The sequence below is a fragment of the Ascaphus truei genome, chromosome 3 (genome assembly GCF_040206685.1).
Source record: "Ascaphus truei isolate aAscTru1 chromosome 3, aAscTru1.hap1, whole genome shotgun sequence".
Classification (NCBI taxonomy): Eukaryota; Metazoa; Chordata; class Amphibia; order Anura; family Ascaphidae; genus Ascaphus; species Ascaphus truei.
Window position 1 is genome coordinate 189,325,669 of NC_134485.1, and position 15,774 is coordinate 189,341,442.

General features: G+C 40.7%; 1 protein-coding gene across 1 annotated transcript in view; it reads right to left on the minus strand.

Annotated features, from left to right (window-relative positions):
• The window catches only part of LOC142489302 (ras GTPase-activating protein 4-like), a 226,729-nt gene that overhangs the window by 25,248 nt on the left and 185,707 nt on the right, over window positions 1-15,774 (minus strand). The window contains exons 11-14 of the mRNA XM_075589825.1: window positions 15,586-15,739; window positions 12,756-12,820; window positions 4,594-4,706; window positions 486-678 (exon numbers count right to left, since the gene is read on the minus strand). Of these exons, the coding sequence (XP_075445940.1) occupies window positions 486-678; window positions 4,594-4,706; window positions 12,756-12,820; window positions 15,586-15,739 (525 nt within the window). The remainder of the gene's footprint in view (window positions 1-485; window positions 679-4,593; window positions 4,707-12,755; window positions 12,821-15,585; window positions 15,740-15,774) is intronic.

The window sequence follows — 15,774 nt, forward strand, 5'->3', positions numbered from 1 at the left end:
ACATGCACCTATAACTTGTAGGCACAAGATCTCTCTCACATATATATTTAATTGAAAAACATTTAGGTAGTAGTTGATATATTTGTTTACCAGTCTGCAATGTGATTTGAGACTTATAAAAAAAAATATATATAATAATAATAATATTGCTAACAGACATCAAATGCTTTTTTTTCTTTTAGCACGTAAAAAACTTTCTATATGCACTATTGACAAAAATAATTAATAATATTTATGCAACATGAACTATTGTTTAATTAAAAACTTTTACTTTTTAAACTGGAAACAAAAATAAATGAGTAAACAAAAAGTATGTAGATACTGTAGACTTCAGATTCCATGTACGTTTTCTTTGAAATTTGCAATCTCTCCTACTGTAGATCCAAAGTAATGGCGGTGAAATTTAAAAGGTAAAAAACGGAATTATTATTTGTATATTTTTTTAAACCTAGAATATATGAAGTATGAGTGTTTGTGGTACAAACCATGTGATTATTTTCTGGAAACCGTTCTTCCACACGCTTGTAGAGTTGTCTGAATGTGGCTCGTATGGTGGCTGGACATAGCTGTACTGATTTTATTATCGATATAAGGAGGTCTGTCAAGTATGGCAGGAGATATTGCGCACTTTGTTGTATCAATTCACTCTCTGTTTGGATCCTGTGTAAGCCAGAGCACCTGCATAGAGAAACCACAGGATTATATTTCAATATAGAGCAATATGGAGCAATATGGATCACAGGCTCAGTTTATTCTCTGTAAATAAACTGCATGTTGGTGTTGGACTAGAAAGACACATTATCAAAAATAAAGCTACATTTACCCCAGTGGCAGGCTTTATGCAAAGGAAAAAATATTTTTTCAACACTCTTATTTTCTAATATTACTAAAAAATGCATGGTCTTCAAGAGTAAAACTGTCCCATTTTTCTTTAGCCTCCTGGTTATTCAGCAAATGGCTATCATTAAGTTCATGACTCTATTCTCGTCAAATGAATATGTGTTCCAAGATTCAGAAATCCAAAAGCTGGGTAAGCCTGGTAATATCTGAGTTACATCAGGAGGTAAGTAGAGTTCAAGTCCAAGTTTTCAATCTGTTTTTTAACTGAGATCATCTTCATTTAACTCATGCTTTAGGTCTGACTTAGAAAAGGAAGTAAAACATCTGTTTAAAATAGTTTGTTTGGAAATTGGAGCAGAGATTCAAGAAAGATGGTGATATGCACAGTGGCAAGATAACGTTTGTGTACTCCTTAGGATTTTCACAAACCTAAAATTGTATTAGATCTTAATCTAAATCCTCATAATAGATACAGATAACCTGATCAAACAAATGACACAAAAACATGATACAGCATTTATTTATCCACAAATGATTCAACAATCAATGCAAAAGTATGAAAAAGTATGTGAACCTTTACATTCAGTACCTGGTGGCGCCCCTTTGAGCAGCAATGACTTCAACTAACTGTTTCCTGTAAGTGCTGGTCAGTGTCTCACATCGGTTTTGAGGAATTTTGGCCCATTCCTCTTTACAGAACTGCTTCAATTCAATGACATTTGAAGGCTTCCTTGCTTGGACAGCTCGCTTCAGGTTCTGCCACAATATTTCGATGGGGTTTAGGTCTGGACTTTGACTAGGCCATTCTAAAACACGAAATTTCTTCTTCTGCACCCTTTTTTTGTAGATCAGCTTGTATGTTTAGGATCACTGTCTTGCTGCATAACCTACTTTCGCTTCATCTTCATCACCCCTGAAAATCTACCTAATTATTTAAACACCAAATTCTAATTACCCCTGTGACGATATGGGCAATGACGCTCTTATAATAAAGATGAAGCCCAGCCATGGCCCTATTGTCTGGATGAATATACCGGGATGCCCTGAATATACACCCTATTGTGGCTCACCTGGCCAAATATATTAGGTGCATGTATATGTGTAAACTTTTATGTCCTTTGAAATGTATTTGTGCTTGTGTAACTGTGTGTTTCTTTGTTCCCTGGGCATGCTAGGCTAGTACTACAGTTACCCAGCCTGCACGCCCAGAGATCCGGGTTTTACTGGTTCCATGAGGGTGTTTAGGACAAAGAAGAGTGGAGATGGGCTGGCCTATCTCGGAGCCATTGTCTGCCCAGACAATCATCAAGAGATAGCAGGTCAGCATTAAGAGCATGGGCAGGTAGGCGCTGTTCTTATTGGTGGGTTTGTACTGTCTGCCCTCAACCTCCCCGTCACACCCCAACCTGGATTTACCAACATAGGTGTGCCCTCACACTGTGATTGGCCGAACAGACATCATCTGAGCTGTGATTGGTTTCTGCCCCATTCTCCATGATTTCCTATGGAGACGTGGAATCTAGAAAAAGGGCAGCTGATCTCTGCTTCACAGAACTTGCCGAGGCTAATGTGTTGATTAATTAAGCGGTGTACTCTTGTTGTGCCAGAGACACCCACAACCGAGGCTGCTTGCTACTCCGAGTGGGAGATTTAAAGTTGCTATGCTGCGATTCTGAGATCCCTGTAGTGAGTCTCTGATGGTTTTTATACCACTAACGAGTCAGCTGAGGAGATTCATCCAAATAGCCTCCTTTGGGATTAACCTCCTCAGTGCTGTATCAGTCTGTGTGGACAGGATTTCCCTGTCTCACTATGCAACAGGGAATCCACCCTGTTATAGGGAGATTTAAAGTTACTCTGCTGCGACTTGCATCCAACACTGCCTGGAGTTCCCGATCCCCCACGAGAGTGGAAGCTGCATTGGGTAAGACACAAAACAGTTAGGACTGCTCGGATTCCCTGTTTGTTGTGTGTATAGCTCTGTTGCGATTTTGTGTTGCGTCTATTGACTCCGGACTAAATAAACACTCGTTTATTTGATCTTTGTGTCCTGTCTGTTGCTTGATCCCGAGAAAGAGTCCTGGTCTCCCGTGACAATCCCCTTTAATTTATCTGATAAAACCAGGGTTTTACTTACTTTTGCACATAAGAACAAAAAAATACTGGGGTTGGAGCCCCAATTGACCAATGCTACAGAGCTTTTAACCCACTGTTTTAAATGTTATAAAAATCTTTCTGCTTAAGAGACCAGGTCACGTGATGTGGTGAATGCATGCTCGAGGCTATGTATATTGACCCCTAGATGGCAAACGGTCTAGCAGTAGCATAGAGAGTTGTAAGGGGGAGTCTTGAAACCCCTCCAGACCTCTCTATCAGCTTAAGCTATAAAGACCCTGAATGCCTGGGGCAGCTCTCATACAGCAGCAATAAAGTACTCACGTATTACACGATACACCTGGCTCTGTGTGCTCCTTTGCTGTTTTGGAAAGTAGAACAGGCACCTATACCGACGGGGACAGGCAGACCAGCGGGCACCACGATGCAGGAAGAAAGTTTCTGAGGCCGGACTGTGCTGCATACAAAAACCTTTATTGAAAAATGGTTAAAAAGAGGAGGGGAGGCATACCCCTGCACCTCTAACGCGTTTCACCCTGCAATTGGGCTTTAAAAAAAAAAAAAAAAGCCCAATTGCAGGGTGAAACGCGTTAGAGGTGCAGGGGTATGCCTCCCCTCCTCTTTTTAACCATTTTTCAATAAAGGTTTTTGTATGCAGCACAGTCCGGCCTCAGAAACTTTCTTCCTGCATCGTGGTGCCCGCTGGTCTGCCTGTCCCCGTCGGTATAGGTGCCTGTTCTACTTTTGCACATATCCTGACTCTTAATTACTAATTGTTTGTCTAATTAAGTCATCATTTTGTTTCAAAAGACATGGAATTGGTTAATATAAATCCTATTGGATATTTAAGAAAAGACTGGTTTTGATTCAAGAAAGCTATCATGAAAAAGCTATGGAACTTCTGTAATTATTAGTGGCGTTCACAAACTTTTCCTGCCACTGTAAATGATTTATGCATTTAATTTAGCAGTTAAAGCTATAGAATATTGGCTGACCTGTCTGTTTTCCAAACTAATTTTTAATATTTAGAGCTAGAGTGTTTTGACTCCACCCTTTTCCAATCTTTATTTGTAAATCCTTTTAGAAAGTCCACATATGACGCAAAGCAGACTTTTGCTATGCAAGTGATGGAAGTGGAGAAATGGTGATATGAGCACACACGGTCCAAGCTTTCAGTTATTTAACTTAGTATCTTATTTCTGAAGACGTAAAAATAACTGATATCAAAAACTGGGATTTACATGGAGGCAATTCAAATAAGATACAGTATACATTTACACACAGGTCTTTCTTTTGTATTATAAAGACACAAAATGGATGCACAGCCGGGCTTATAATTAGTAAGCAGTACTATGTCGTAAGATACCTCCAGGTGGTGGAAGACATCTTCAAGTGAAGGTGTCTTCCAGTGGTGGAGGGTGTTTTAGGCATATTAGTGCTAATAAATATGGCACCCAATGTCTTGGTTCGACCAACTGTTTTGAATTATTTCATAATTCATGCATAAAAATATGCCTTCAATCCACGTATAGAGAAGAAAATAGAATATAGATTTCACATCCATTTCAGCTGGCAATTTTTATATAAATATAAAAATTAATTTGAAATTATTTCACTTGCAATATGAGTTGTACTTACCCAGTTTCTTTAATTTCAACCTTGCTGGGATCCAATTCGATATACTTTTTCTCTTCAAAGATTCGATTTATTGTTGGCCCGACAACGCTATGCAGATACTGTGTCCCTGCCACCTAGAAACATAAAGAAAATGTGCCGAAAAAATCAACACAGCTTTAATGCCATATAAAATGTTGTTTTTACAACAAGTTGTAGTGTGATAATTTTATAGATCAGTATCTGATTCTATACTTGACTTATATTGGCTTCAGGACATATTGATTAAATTCTGAGATTTGTATCATATTTGTCTTATTGAGGATTATGAACAATAAAAGCTGAACAGAATCATTCTGTGTTGCCAACTTGGTTAACGCCTGTTTTTGCAATTAACATCTGCTATGCTGCAAACTGAACTGCTAACGTAAGTATGAGGACTGTCTGATTACAATTTACATAACATTTGTCTTCTGTGCCTCTCGTGTGTTAATTGACCTGTGTCTAGGTAGAACTTAATTGGGATCAGGTGACTTCTTAGGCCTACATATTTAGAGACTTAGAGGGGAAGCGGCATCTGCAGGTGGTATGCAGCATCCCATCATCCAAGTGACCTATTTTAAGTGGCATACAAATATAGAGTTTAAACAGAACATGACATGGAAAACAGCACACCTATTGGTATTGGATTCTGGAGTTGGATTGAGTTGGAAAGGAGGGCATCTATCAAAGGCTCAAGAAGACACAGCACTCCATCAACATTATAGTGCATCACCAGTCATACATTGTTAATTTCTCACATCTTGCTCTTTATTCTTATCCTATCTTCATTTTTAGTGTCCAGTCCTCAACCAGTTCTCCACACTAAACTGCCACTGTACCACTGCCATGCCTCCTCTACTATTTATATTTTCTCTAACCTCACTTCTTACCAAACTACACTTTTATTTCTACCATACTCATTATTCCCCTAAATCCATTCATATATCTCCATCTCTCCTTCCTTCTCCACTTCTCGGTTCACTTGAACTCCTTTCCAACCTGCACCCTTTGAAACCACTCCACAATACACCTTGCACTAAAACACGCCCCTACAAATCCCCCTTACACATGCTCTATTTTCCCAATGCTTCTCCTCCTTGCTTCTGGTGATATCTCTCCCAATGCTGGTCCCTGTCTTATTTCTACATATTTGCATCTTCGCCTCCCACATCCAACTTGTACTTCTTGCGGTGTAAAGCCCTCAAACAGCATACCCATCCCCTGTCAACCTCCCTCCCCTTCCTTGCTTCACACGTTCCTCTCTGTACATGACTTATTTTTCTCTTAATTTCTGCTTCTCTTTGCTATAACCAAGACTCAGTCTGACTCTGAATTGGAAACTGCCCTCTCTTATGGTGGCCTTTATTTCTCCCACACTCCACGCCTTGAAGGTAGGGGTGGAGGCATGTGGCTCCTCTCCTTAATCTGCCATTACTGAACCCTTCCTACACCTCCTCTGATTTCCTTTCCTTCCTTTAAGGCTCACACTACCAGCTTTTTTCTCCTCTCCCTCTCCAGGTGGTGGTCACCTATCACCCACCTGCATCTACTCATTCCCCTCCTGTCTTTCTCTCGGACTTTCAATCCTGGCTCTCCTCCTTTCTCTCCTCTGACTCCACTTCTCTTCTCCTTAGGGACTTCAACTGCCCTATTAATGACCCCCTTCTCTCTTGGGCTTCCTGCTTTCTCTCCCTAACCTCTTCTTTTGGTCTTTGCCAATGGACTGCAGCCAGAACTCACAAGTATGGCCACTACCTGTACCTTGTTTTCACAAAAAAATATTTCTCTGCCTGATTTTCCATGTCATGCTTTTCTCTCTCTAACCATCACTTAATTTCATTTTCTCTCTTCCAGTACTCCTCTTCTTGACCTCCATCTATCCTTTGATTCTGCAGAGACTTGCATTCCATTAATCTGCCGGCTATTGACTGCACTTTGCGCTAATCCCTCTCTTTTGCTAAACAAACTCTGACAACCTGGTCATGACTAACAATTCTGCCCTATCTTCCTCTCCATCTACATGCCCCTCTTTTTCTCCGCCGTTCTCATCCTGTCTAACCCCAGACCTTAGCTAAACTGCCATACATGATATGCGCTCACTCCTCTTAACAACTCTGGAGGAAATCTCATACTCCCGCAGACGTCCTTCACTACAAATGCATCCTATCCTGTTTCAACTCTGTCCTCTCCTAGGCTAAAAAAACCTTTCTTCACTAATCAACACTCACACGTCTAACCCACTCAGACCACCATCTGTTACCTGTTTTTCTTCCTCCATTTCACCTCAGGTCTTTGCTGACTATTTCAAGACAAAGATGGATTCCATTCATTAAGGCATCCAACTCAAATTCTAAACATCTTCCCAACTCTCCTCCTGTCTTACTTGACTCTGCAAGTGTTGCTGCTCCTCCTCTCCCTCTACTACTTGCCCTCTTGATCCCATTCCCTCCCATCTCTTCAAACCTCTTGCTCCCACTCTAATCCCTATACTCACAAGTTTTCAACTTCTCCCTCAGCTCTGGTACCTTTCCCACCTCCTTCAAGCATGGAACATTTACACCTTTACCCAAAAAGCCCAAGCTTGACCTTACCTGGTTCTCTAATTACATCCTGTCTCCTTCCTGCCTTTTGCCTCTATAAACGCCTTGTATTCTCGCATATCCTCTATTTTCTTACCTCCTATTCTCTACTAGATCCTCTACAATCTGGTTTCTGCTCTGCTCACTCCACAGAAACAGTCCTCACTAAACTAACTAATGACCTCATTACACCCTGCTTATATTACATGACCTCTCTGCAGCCTTTGATACTGTGGCCCACACTCTTCTCCTTCACGTTCTCCATACTCTTGGTATCTGTAACAGAGTTCTATCCTGCTTTTCCTTTTATCTTTTGAATAATATTGTCAGTGTTTCATTTGCTAACACCTCCTCCTCAATCTCTCTGTGGGCATACTTTAGGGGTCTGCCTGGGGACCTTTTCTCTTTACACATTCTCTCCAGGTGGCCTTATCACATCTCTTGGGGTCAAATATCACCTCTATGCTGATGACACACAAATTTACTTTTCAATCCGTGACCTGCTCTACAGACCAGTGTCTGAATATCTTGCTGCTATATCATTCTCGATGGCCCTGCTGACTCAAATTTAAGAGGCCAACGACGGAGCTCTTCATACTTCTTCCCAAGCCTGGCTCTACTGCCCCCTTCTACATTACTGTTAGCAGCAGCACTGTCATAAACCCAGTATCACAAGCACACTGCCTAGATTTCACATTTGACTCCTCCCTCACAGTCACAATGTAGCTAAAACCTGTTGATTTTTCCTCAGAAACATTGCAAAGATACACCCTTTCCTTTGTCACTCTACTGCTAAAACTCAGACCCTTATTCTCTCCCATCTCGACTATTGTAGCCTTCTGTTGTCTTGCCTTCCTGCCTCTCACCTGTCTCCTACAATCGATCCTAAACGCTGTTACTAGAATTATTTTACTCTCTCCTAAATCTGTCTCAGCATCTCTCCTGCAGAAATCTCTCTTATGACTTCCTATTAAATCCTGTATTACTTTCACCATTATCCTTCTCTCTTTTAAGGCAATACACTCCTCTAGTCCTCCTTACATCTAAGCCCTAATTTCTCACTATACACTTGCCTGATTCTTGCGTTCTGCTCATATTTTCTGTCTACCCATTTTGTATCTAAAGCCTAAATCTTTCACACTGCCCAACACCTTAGGAATGCCCTTCCCGTCAATATACAACTAGTACCAATGCCACCTCTCTCCACCTTTAAGGCCCATCTTAATAAAAAACCCTCTTTAATTAAGCATTTGGGTAGCTCCGTTGGCTGATACTATACATATCATGTGCATTTACCCTGACCCCTTGCAGATGCACTTACCAGAACACCCTCCTATTATCTCTGTAAGTTCTACCTACTTACCATTTAGATTGTAAGCTCTTTGGGACAGGGACTCCTTTTCTAATGTCTACTTTTCTGTATGAATAACTTATTCCTATTATGTCACGTGTGACTGCTGTAAAACGCTATGTACATGGACGGCCCTATATAAATAAAGATATATATACGAAGATATACATACTGCAATACAGGGTTTGTATATGCTTATGGTGTGTAAAGCACAACTTTTCAGTAGTTTAATAACTTGCATTTCTACACAGTAGCAACTTAGGAAGATTTCATTGAATAATATCTTACATTTGAGGAACAAGACAGCGTAACTAAAATCAATATTTACTAAAATGCAGAGTACTCTGCAAGAGATTTGTATAAAAAATTGTCACTATAATTTTTTTGTTTTTTGTTGGCAAAGCAAACCTTTTTTTCCATTGAGTGGTTAGAGGTTTCCAGAAGCAAAAGTTTCCATGCCGGTTTAATATGGACCACGCTGCCTCAAAATAAGAATTTTGGCAGCTACTATAAAAGGAGGCAGAAATGATCTCAGTAACTTTCTTGTTTAACACTTAAGGAGACAAGTGTAGCAGCTTTTAAAGATGCAATCCTGCTGAAAAGCCACTTTAAGCTGAACACATCATATAAAAGAGTTGTCAATTACAAGTTGTCACGTATAGTACCCCTGTGAGCACGTGACCTGCATACGGGACGAGGGTTAATACACAGCGCGCAAGCTGTCCCACTTTTCACCTTCGCAAAAGTCCCTCAAATGAACAATATCTCCCCTCAATCTGTCCCCACATACCGTCTGTCACCAACAGACAAGTAAGTCCGTGACTTAGATATGTAATCAGGGTTAATACACACAGCTACTCTAGCCATCTCACCTTTCTCCTCCGCAAGGTACTTTCAATTAGTTAATCAATACATTCACGCGAATATGACAGATGTAACAAGACTAATTTTGACCGTCTTGTTCATAAATTTGAGTGCCAAATAGATATCTGTCCTTTGCATCTCTTAGGCCACGCTTATAGTGCCGGCGACGGTGATGCGTCGTCGTCCAAAAACAAATGCATTGCCGCCGCGTGCACTTATAGCAAGCACAATGGCGACGGATCGACGTCGCTGTCGTGAAAACTGGTAGCCAGCAAAATTTGATTTTCAAGGGCTGTCGCCTCACTTGACGGCCCTTGAACCAATCAAATGGCCGGAAGCCCGCGCCGCCGCCGCCCGGGCGAAATATAACTTTCGCCGGTGGCGACGGCAATGGGGTATGTCACCCGTCGTGTCGCTGTCGCCATCGATGGCACTATAGGCATGGCCTTACTTATGTTGTGTGTGGTATCATTGCATCCGTCTCTTTGCAACAATTACAGATATCTGAATTCATTTTTAATAAATTCGCTCTTTGGTGGAATCCTTTCTTAGCCACGCCCCCTGAACCTCGCTGATTCCTCCAGAGAATGCTTTGAAAGTACCTCTAAAAGGATCTTGTTTATAAAGATGTAACAGATTTTCTGGACCGTCCTTGACCCACCCAATCTCAGATTGGCCCCTGTGGTCTAACTGGTCCCCATTACATGGATGTGTCTGGTGGTGCACCTGTTGGCTACAGGACTCCTGAGTCTCCCGCATGATGTTGGTATGGGGAATGTCAGCCAGACAGGCAGCTGAGGTAGTGTGCTTGAGTCCTACCTACTGTTGGTACAGCGCCTCCACCTCATCAGGATTCCTGCGTACGCAGGGGAATGGTTCTGATGAGGACCTCCTCCATGGTGCCTTCCTCTGCTGAGTAATTCCAGACTCACACATGAGGGTTTTGATGAATAAGGGCATCTTTATTGATGGTTCAGGCAACTGCCCCTCGCAGCAGTCAGATCAGCCGCTCATTCTTTTACAGCACTCTCCTTCAAAAGAATCTGCCCTCCCAATGGAGTTGGATCACCTCTCCCCTCAGGGATATCACCCCCTGTGCCAGGTCCCTGGACACAGTGTAGGCACTTTCTTTTTGCCTGTCAGCCTTACTGCTGTAACCTTAGAACACTCTCCAACCACACTTGAACTTGGAACTTGACACCTAACTTTGGGCAGTGCTATGTCTTATATAACTTAGGAAACAGCCACATCTCTGATGTCACTAACAGTGGACTCAGAGCATGTTACCACTCCCCTTGAATACATATGACACCTCACCAGGGTGTGAGGGCAAACCTCCATGATTGATGCTGGCAATCCTGTATACTTACCAGGTTTACTGCCAGCACGAGAGAGAACTGTATACCATTTTAAACATGGCTACAAAGATATTAAGAGAGCCATATTTTAATCCCATCTCTAGCAATAAAACTGCCCTTATCTCAAGACTCTCAGTCCCATACAACACATATGGTACTTTTAGTGGGCCATACGTGATAACCCTCCAATTAAGTCCTCTTTGAAGCTCTGGACAGAACCAGGAAGAGTCTTGACCTGTCATAATCCCAAATCCTACTCTGTCTTTGTTTTCCAAACAATCTTATAATCTATGGCTGCTGTTTCCTGTCACAGAGTCCTCTACTTGTCTCATACTCTGGTTATTGGTCCTTCCTCCCAAGCACGGACACTATAGCATAATCAGACTGAATTCAAGTCTGCTCACCGTAAAAAAAAAAAATGTTTCCTTTTTTTTTTACCACTGTGAAGTCCCTTTACTGCACATTTTAGCAACCCCATCCTTTTTTAGTCCTGCAATCGTAATCATTTCTGGAGATATCAGTTGCTGGGACTATGCATCTCTGTGAGGCTAAAATAGTCACTGCTATTCACACTTCTTAAAGGAGCAATCCATGCAATATCCTACATGTTTTTTTAAATAAATAAATACATCAGTTCCATAGGATAATACTTACTACATTTTTTTTAAAATTCAACTCTTAATGCCATTTTTAGTTGTAAAATACTGAGCATCCTTTGATTTCTATAGCAGGTATTAGTCTACCTCCCCAGCAGATCTTTGTAACACTTTCCTGTTTGTGATAATGTGTTGCTAATGTTCCCAGCAATGTGAGCTGCAAACTGTAAGAATAGATAATGTTAACTTCATAATATAATAATACATTGTAGCTGCTGAGTTACACTGACTGAAAGATTGATTGAAATTGAAAGGCAGTCATTTAGTTAACCCTTTGAAGAAGGGTCTTTGCTAATTAATCACAGGGGAAATAAATGATTGGCAGCTTACGTTATTCATTTTCAATAAAGGTAATCAAAGGCTGCATATAGAAAAACAAAAAACATATATATATTATTTAAGTGCCACGTGTACTGCCTCTTTAAGACAACAGATAATGTAATGGTAACAGCTGATGAAATAATAAATAAATGAAGACTCAGACAAAAATTATGTTTTTCAAAAATGAAAGTCAGAAATAGATCAGCACAACGTGAACTCTCATGTTATGACGTTGTTGTTGCCTTTTGGGGAGATTTTATCTGCCAGGTTTTTCCATCACAAGAAGTAGGAATTTGTAGAAGTTCCTTCTCTGACTTAGAAAGCTCAAAGGAATTTTAGAAGGGGCCTGCTCAAAATTACAGATACCCATCTCATAGGCAAGAGACACATGCATCTGTAAAATGGATCCAATTGCGAGATTCATTGTGAGGGATTTCTGTTTCACGTTTTTTTTCCCGGTGGCATTAAAACGATAATTTAATGTATGAATTTCTTTTTTTTTCATTGTTTGAAATGGGAAATCTCTCCCAATGCCGAACTGCTGCTATCTTGCCAACAATATACTCATCTCCACCATACCAGCATTGTTAGATACTTAGAAGCTGCCATGAGGCAATCGGTTACCGTGGCAACACTGCTGCTGAGTGGCTCAGAGACAGGTTCAAATCCAGAAGTGGCTGTATTTTATAAGCATAGATACTGTACTTACCTGTGCCTTAGGTACCAGAATTAAAGTGTACTTCAGGGCAGGGTTTGAAGGAGCCTGCAAAATTCCATGCACTGCAAAGTATTATTTTGTGAACTATTTCATTACAAATACCTTGTTTAGTTTACCAACCATATAAATTCCGGAGAGGGTGCCCCTCACGCGTGTATGAAATTCCTACCCAGCCTGTTGGTCAATTAGGACTTTGCAGGTTGTCCATACCCTGAACCAATAAACTGTTCTTACACATGGATATTACATTATTGATTTGTGAGGAGCGTAGCATGAAAAATGAATAGACCGTTTTACCTTCAGAAAGGATTCCATCGATTTTGAAGCCAGGGAATTACTTCTGAATAATGTGTTTGGTTCGTCTGTGGAAATAGATACACATATCTGAGAATGTATTAAGATTATCTTTGACAAATTAAAATAAATCAATACCATACAATTAAGACGTTTATTCTCAAAGTGACATATCACAGATTATTTCTTATAGCGTCCAGGCAGCAAAAACGGGGATTAACTGGAACAGAAAACAGCTTCAGATTTAGCAAAGAAAATCTTCCAAGCTTGGAGCAGTGGTTTTTTCCACCTTCAATCTGGTGTAATTATTTTGCAAACGTTTTTCAGCCAGTATACTTTGATAGACCACATATTTTCCCCCCAGTTTATATTACACCTGCTTTATGGATTAATATCTCAAATGAATTATAGACAGGAAATGAAAAAATGTTTTTGAGCTGAATGAGAATAAAGCTAGTTACGTGCTGTAGAATTCTCTAGGACAGTCTGGTGGAAGGATAGATTACAACATTAAAATATAAATTAATAGAGATAAAATATATGCTATAATAGATACAGAATAGTGCATTACCTGATAATGAATGCCCTCTGTGAAGATAATCACCAGGCAATACCCTGTTTTGAGGGAATTATGATTTAATTACAGGGCTTTTTTGTAGGGGTTCTGCCACCTTTTTGACTTCTAGTACTTTTTTAGGGATCAACAAGAAACCTCCTATATAGTAATTAGAATATTAGGAGTGGTGCTAGAATATTAACTGGGACTGCTTTTTTCTACCATATTGTTTATGTGAAGCTGAATTATTTATTATATTTTTTGCTTAGGTCTGTTTAGGCATATGTATCGCTAAAATAACTAAACTGCTTAAATCGTCATACAGTATAAGAGCACATTATTTTATTCTTCTTTTCAGTCTCTGCAGGTTGCATAAGGAAGCAATTGACAGCTCAGTCCAGACAGAGGTACCTGGGACTTAAAACCAGGGAAAAGGAAGAGACGAGGAATGGGGAATGCATCAGCAAGAAGTAATGAGGTAAGTAAGGTAAGTAAATAGAGTAAGGTAGGTAAATAAGGTATACAGATCATACAGCGGTGCAAAAGGGGAAAAGGGATACTCGAAACAAACATACAAAAAGATTCCCCCTTGAATGCACTCAGGTAGATCGGTGAGTAATGGTAGGTTTAAAATCCTTTTAATCAATTATAAAATAGTACTTGGATAGAGGGGTATGGTACAAAAAATCCAAGGCCACCCCCTAAGGACATATCAAAAAACTTCCAATGAATATAGAAATGGAAGGTAGCTGAAGGGATCTCAGCATCAAATTACATCGGCATGGATGCCAGGATATATCTTGTACAGGTCCAACAGAATTAAGTGCTAATCTCTCAATTGGGATGCACTTATATCTAAAAATCACCAGTCTCTATAAGAGAGGTTGCTGATACTGAATCTGAAGGACGTAAATACCCAGACACTCACACAAAGTATTGAATCAGGTTGAATGGATGTCCCAAAAGGTCCAAAACGGAGCACAGCAGTAGCAAGGAGTGGGGCCACAAACCAGAAAAAGGGGTTAAAAAATTGTTTATTACATAACAAGTGAGGGGTACAGGGTAACTCTGACGTGTTTCGGGAACAAGTCCCTTTGTCAAAGGCATGTCCATTATGGTATATATATAGGTCTGTCACCACCCCATAGACACCTATGCATTGTTTTTTCTGACTGGAGTTTAGACAAACAGGTTTCAAGAATGTCTCACATAGCTCTGATTATAGCTGATTCCCAGTGGGTGATTCACAAGTGAACATTATTACACTGATGTTATGGTGTAATTGAGCCCTGATTCTGGGACTGGTTCCCTCAAACCTTAAGTGTTGAATCAGGTTGACTCAATGAATAAGTATGCCAACCCTGATATAGCGATGCAGATCAATATATTGATGCGGATCTATAAGAAAACGGCGTGATCATCACACAACAAATGCAGACTAATAAATCCACGATTGACACAGTATAGTGGAGTAAGAACACCAAACGAGGCAATGAATAGTCCTGTCCTAAAGGGTTAGCACAAAATGTGCATTAGTAACGCCCTGAGGCACGGTTCACAGACCGTTTTGTACCATACCCCTCTATCCAAGTACTATTTTATAATTGATTAAAAGGATTTTAAACCTACCATTACTCACCGATCTACCGGAGTGCATTCAAGGGGGAATCTTTTTGTATGTTTGTTCAGAGGTACCTGGGACTCATTTTTTTGAATATTGAGTCACCCTCTTTTGTCTATTTGGACCGGATGGTGGCGCGTCTGCATTTCTTCAATTTTCTCCTGCATTGACAGCTCAGCAATGTAAGGCCTCATCCAGGGTGAAAGCCCGCTAGCTGGCGCTTGAGCGTTGTGACGGCAGACTCTCATGTTTACTGGGCGATTCCTGGCCAGCTAGATGTGCGTGTGGGGGGGGGGCTTTCACCCTCATTGGCTGAACCACGCACGTGACCAGGCAAAGCGCGACAAATATAAAAAAATTGTCTCGGCAAGCAGCTAAGAGCGGAGTGCTTACGGGCACGTGCGCGCACTCTGGACCAACACATTGTCGCAATGTGTTTGATCACGCTGAGCACTTCACCCTGGACGCCTCCTAATGGCCTGTTTGACATATGGAGCTCGAGAGATGCTGTGTTGATGGACAATAGATGCTTATGACTGCACAGCGTTCTATCAATGCTCTCCTGAGATCATCTAGAGTAAACTCCTTCACCTCATCAGCCTTCACGTAGTTCCAATGCTTTAATATAATACATTTTTAAAAAGTACATGACGTACTTGTTTTGTCCAGTTCCAGTCTGAAGAGAAGATCCAGGAATTCCTTCGCCAAACCTTGTCCCAAGAAGAGTTTTACCAGGTTTGTCGCAACTTCCTGCCTGCACTCTGTGGATGTGGTCTCATCAATCAGAGTTATTAAAGGTACACTTTTATCCTATGAAAAATAAATAGTATTATCAGGATTCAGAA